At 38.3% G+C, this 6,000-nt stretch overlaps 1 protein-coding gene across 1 annotated transcript in view; it reads right to left on the minus strand.

The window, feature by feature from the left end:
• HCF136 (photosystem II stability/assembly factor, chloroplast (HCF136)) overlaps positions 1–2,583 on the minus strand; it is a 36,621-nt gene extending 34,038 nt beyond the window's left edge. The window contains exon 1 of the mRNA XM_088978508.1: positions 2,129–2,583. Coding sequence (XP_088834634.1) covers positions 2,129–2,453 — 325 coding nt within the window. The 5' untranslated portion in view covers positions 2,454–2,583. The remainder of the gene's footprint in view (positions 1–2,128) is intronic.
• Positions 2,584–6,000: the final 3,417 nt, after the last annotated feature.

A 6,000-nucleotide genomic window follows, 5' to 3' on the forward strand; every position in this document is an offset into this window, starting at 1 on the left:
GCACAATGGATGGGACGCTGGAATCAGAGCTAGGATCACAAGCAATTCTCCTTGGAAAGCCATTCATGACCTGCTACCAGTTTTTATTCCTAATATCAGGTATGACTTGAATTCCGGTAACTCCATAAAATTTTGGGAACAAACCTGGGTGGGGAGCGCCCCTCTAAAGGATCAGTTTCCGTCTTTGTATGCTCTTTCTAATTTGAAAAATGAGCCGATCTCGTCTTTCACCACCCCGTCCTCTTCCACTTCTGAGATTGGGTGGAACTTGGGTCTAAGAAGGGATTTAAGGGACTCGGACTTTGACTGTATTTCGAGCCTTCTTGCACTTCTTGATAACGTTGTCTTAGACCCCACTAGGGCGGATTCTAGAATTTGGACACCTACCCCCAATGGCATTTTCTCTTGGGCTTCGTTCTTCAAAGTCTTAAGTCAGTCCACTAGTCCTACCTTGTCCCCTTTCCCTGTTGGTGAGGGTGCAGAGCTATACCTCCTAGGGTTGGTAGTTTTTGTTGGGAAGCCTATCTGGAAAGAATCAGCACTGGTGATCTACTCCAAAAGAAGAGACCCAATACTTGCTTGTCACCTTAGTGGTGTGTTCTGTGTAAAGAAGATGGAGAGACTGGTTTTCACCCAATGGTGTCTTGCCACTTCGCGAGGTCATTGTGGGATTGGGCTTTCTCCTTATTTGGATGCAGCTGGAATCCCCCATCAGACAAGCAGGGCCTTTTCTTACCTTCCTTTTTCAGGTGGCGGTTAAAAAGGGGAAGGACAATGTGGAGAGGACTAAGGGCTGCAGTATATTGGACACTGTGGGAAGAAAGAAACTCTAGGATATTCTCAGAAACTCAGAGAGGAACAACAGATCTGAGGGCTATCATACATTTTAGGGCGGTACAGTGGCTGAAATCTTTGGAAATATTCACAGATTACACTGTGGATGACATGTTAAGGAAGTGGGGTGAAATTGCAAATTGCACGCAGACCAAGTCAGTAACGAGTGTGGCTTGGACCCCCCCACCTAATGGATTCTTGAAATTAAACTTTGATGGATGCAGTAGGGGAAACCCGGGACAATCGGGGATCGGGGGTGTTTTTAGAGATGAAAATGGGGTCATCTCTGCTATGTTCTCAGGCCCAATTGGATTGGTTGACTCCCTTAGAGCTGACATATGTGCAGTTATGGAAGGAGCCCGAAAAGCCAAGGAATTGAACATCAAGAAACTTATAATTGAAGGGGATTCAGAGGTGGTGATAGGGTGGCTGACTAAAGATCAAAATGATTTATGGAAGTATAATAATGAGAAGAGGAAATTCACATGGCTGGTGCGGGCGATGGAAGTTAAGACATGTTGGATTAAAAGATCAGCTAATTCCCTAGCTGACGGTTTAGCAAAACAAGGGGCAGAAAGGGATTCTTTGTTTTGGGCTAAGCTGTAACGTTAGTGTATTTGTATCTTTGTATTTTCTTTTTTCATTTCTTGAAGTTCTTTGTGACTCTTGGAAGATAAGTGTGTTTGTCTTCCACTTGTAAATTTTCTACTGCTGAATTAATGAAAGTGTTATTGATAAAAAAAAAAAAAAAAAAGAAGCCAGAGATAAGGAGGGATTAATTGGACGTATGGAAAGGCTTATAGCTTTTTGGTCTAAGGCATACAAGGAGCTTCAAGCATTTTATTTCTCCCACTTGCATAATCACTGGCACCAGATGATTGTGGATAATGATTTTGTAATTGCTGCTCCATAGTTGTAAAGATCATTTTTTGTATAGATTTTTTTGGGCAGAGTTCTCCACTGTCCTATATACAGTGATGCAAATACTATATTCACCTTTCACACACACCAAAAAAAAACTTCATAATGCACTTTGCAAAAAAGAAAAAAACTAGGAGACTGAAAATAGAATCCCAGAGAAATAGCAGAAAGGATACACATTAAAAACACCAAGAATGGAACCGACTGTTATTCAACTCATTTTTTGTTTTGTTATTTTGGGCTATTCAAATCATACTCTATGCACATAGAAAGCGATAATCAAATACGAATCCAAAGTTTAAACTCCTCATAAATTATAAAATCAGGTTAAGGGAACAAAAGAGCAAACCTAAAACCCCAAAATCCAACTAACCGTGATTCAATTGATCAGGCACGAAAGCAATATCGAGAAGGACAACCCCAGGATCAATCGGGAGGTAAACTCTCTCCCACTCGGAAAGAGCTTCTTCGGATTTCGCGGGTTCTACGAAGCCGCTAAGAGGTGCAAGAGATAAAGAAACTGCTGCTGTTTCGGCTATGAACTGCCTACGATTCATAGAAGGTTGGTGAAGAGAAGCTCTAGTGACGAACCGAGCTTGAGAGTTTCGGTGGTGGCGGTTCCTTATAAACAGAGCGTTCAGCGAGGATCTCTGCAAGATAATTGGGTTGGAATAATCGGTGAATTGCAGGGTCGCCATTGCTGTACGGTCTCTCTCTCTCTCTCTCTCTCTTATCCGGAAGCTTTTGCTCAACTCAACGGCCTCTGGGCTTCGCGGGCGTTTTGAAGCGTCTGGGATTTTTGGTGGATAATCGTCCACCTATGATACCGAAAAGGCATGATACCTAAGAAACTACTAACCAATCAATCGGTATAATAGAAGTTCACGGGGTTCTGATTGGTCCAAATTTCATCTTGAATGATACACAATCATCATGCAAAAAAAGGAATAACAATAAATGAATATTATAAAATATCTTGGGGATGTAGCTCCGCGCTCGCACCTCGCATCTCCATCTTTTTAATATTTTCTTATCGGATAAATTGCATAGTTTCTTTTACCTTTTTTTTCCAAATAAAAACAATTATGATACAGTAACAATCATAAAATAACTTGGAATGTAGCTCAAATGGTAAAGCGCTCATTTAGCATGCCATAGGTATGGGGATTGATATTAGGGTTGTTCATAAGAAGACCCAACTCGATCAAACCGACTAATTTGGGCTGACCCAATCCAAATTGGCCGGGTTTTCTTCAATACCGATTGGTTTTGGGTTGTAAAAAATTATAAATCGATGGTTCGGGTCCGAATCGAACCGACTTAGTAGTTAGTAGTTACAACCTATTTAGTTCCTACTTAATAAAGTTGTCTCTATCCTAGTTACAACCTAACTTAATTTCTAGTCTTCTAGTTAGGAATAACATTAATGGCAAGTATTGTAAGACAACTAGACAATGAATTTTTTTTGGAAAATTTTAAAGAAAAGAATCAAAGGATCCTAGTTTTTATAGTCTTTTACACCAAATAGGCAACCAATTACAATTATAATTAGGTGTCTTTTTTTACTTAGATTAGAAGGTTTCTTGAAACATACAAATTTAAGTCTTCTTTCTCTAATACAGTTTGGCTTTCTATTTTCTTGATAACTTCTATTCTAACTTAGTCTGCCCCCCTTTGCCCCTCTACTCAAACACAATCTCTAATACAATTTGACTCTCAAGCATGGTTGGACTTAGAGCCGAAACTGACCCAAATCAACCCAACCCGACTCAAACCGACCAGGTCGGTTTTGCTTAACACAAGGTCGGTTGGAAAAATCTTAGTAAACCGACCCAACCTGACCCGTGAACAACCCTAATTGATACCTTGCATCTCCATCTTTTTAACATTTTTCTCTATTGGATAAATTGCATAATCTCTTTTATATTACCAAATTTACCCTTTTTTCTAAATAAAAAAAAATACCATTTAGTAACAATCATAAAACATCTCGGGGATGTAGCTCATATAGTAAAGTGTTCGCTTAGCATGCGAGAGGTATGGGGATCGATACCTCGCATTTCCATCTTTTTAACATTTTATTCTACTGGATAAATTGCATACTCTTTTATATTACCAAATTTACCCTTTTTTCTAAATAAAAAAAATATCATTTAGTAACAATTATAAAACATCTTGGGGATGTAGCTCAGATGGTAGAGAGCTTGCTTAGCATGCGAGAGGTACGGGGATTGATACCCTCCATCTCCATCTTTTTAACATTTTCTTCTATTGGATAAATTGCATACTCTCTTTTATATTACCAAGTTTACCCTTTTTTATAAATAAAAAATTATCATTTAGTAATAATTATAAAACATCTTGGGGATGTAGCTTAGATGGTAGAGTGTTCACTTAGCATGCGAGAAGTACGAGGATCAATACCTTGCATCTCTATCTTTTTAACATTTTCCTCTATTGGATAAATTGCACACTCTCTTTTATATTATCAAATTTACCATTTGCTTTCAAAATAAAAAATTACCATTCAATAACAATCATAAGACATCTTGGGGTGTAGCTCAGATGGTAGAGCGCTCGCATGAGGTACGGATTGATACCTCTATTAGATAAATTGCATAAATCTCTTTTATATTATTGAATTTACCCTTTATTTTCCAAATAAAAAAATTACCATTCACTAACAATTATAAAACATCTTGGGGATGTTGCTCAAATGGTAGAGTGCTTGTTTAATATGTGAAAGGTATGGGGATCGATACCTTGTATCTCCATTTTTTTAACATTTTTCCTCTATTGGATAAATTGCATACTCTCTTTTATATTATCGAATTTACCCTTTCTGTTCCAAATAAAAAAGAGATTATAGCTGATAAGGGCAACTTTTAGGCCTTAATATCAATAAAAATAATCATTTTAATATAATTTCTAAAATAGGTTAACTTTTTAAAAAGTATATCAGATAAGGGCAAAAACATTGTTCATCTTTTTCCTCCTCCAAACCACTTCCGTCTCAGCCCCATGAACCTCAATGATCACCATCATCAGCGCCTTTGCCGCCTTCGATAATGCCTTCACCCACCTCCGGCAACGCCTCGCTGTGGATTAAATTCAAAACAAAAAGGGTTCAAATCATATGCGATGGCTTCTTAATGGTCAAAACTTTCAAAATCAAATTCTCTTACACTTCTCTAGCCTATTCTTCTTGCAATTCGAAATCCTCAATCTTACAATTTTCTAGTCTTATGGCAACACAAACAGAAACATTAAACACCCCTAAGACGACTAGATTTGAGGTATCTTCAAAATACTTACATTCCAATTTGTTGACCAAAGTCAGGGTGTTTATAAGGGTGCGTCTATATCTCCTTTCTGAAATCGAATCCAAGGGAGGAAACCCCATATCATGTGTCTTCGTTGTCAATCCAGAGAACAGATCTAGCCAAGAAGTCTTTGTTTATCTCAAAGATTATGAGACCAGGCAAGGACGATCTCCAACATTATCTTGCATGAAAAAAATAATAAAAGAATGCCCATGGTTAGTGGGTGAGTGTTTTTTTTTTTTTTTTTATTGCAGTGGGAACGAATGTTACAAGTTAGATTCATTCTATGGTCAGGAGAACGACAATGTGAGTCAAATATTTCAAAAAGATGTTAGTCCTTTGATTCCAGGGATCTTTGATGGTCGCAATGCTACTATTTTTGCTTATGGAGCTACAAGCAGGGATCTTCTTATTGCAGTCTCAGTGTTACCCAGAATTTTAGTTTATTTGGTTTCCATGCATTGATGTTGTTTTGGTGAATACATAAACTGATGAGTTGTCTGGTCTCATGCCACTCACAATGTCAAAAGTCTTGTCTCTTTGCGAGCGGACAGGATGTTCAATAGAGATTTCCTACTACGAAGTCTATATAGACAGGTGCTATGATCTCTTAGAACCCAAAGTAAAAGAAATTTCAGTGCTGGAAGACAAGGATGGGTAGGTTCAACTCAGGGGGCTCTCTTGGGTTCCTATGAATTCCATGAGGTGGGCGGCGATAGGCGGAGGCACTACCGGAGGTTATCAGAGGCAGTGCTGGTGGATGGTGGTCATTGAAGTTCGCAGAGCTGGGCTAGGTGGAAGTGGTTTGGAGGAGGAAGAAGATAAACAATGTTTTTGACCTTATTTGAAATATTTTTTAAAAAGTTAATCTATTTTAGAAATTATATTAAATGGACTATTTTTATTGATATTAGGGCCTAAA

Source organism: Nelumbo lutea, chromosome 3 (genome assembly GCF_056320005.1).
Source record: "Nelumbo lutea isolate HS-2025 chromosome 3, American lotus-T2T, whole genome shotgun sequence".
Classification (NCBI taxonomy): Eukaryota; Viridiplantae; Streptophyta; class Magnoliopsida; order Proteales; family Nelumbonaceae; genus Nelumbo; species Nelumbo lutea.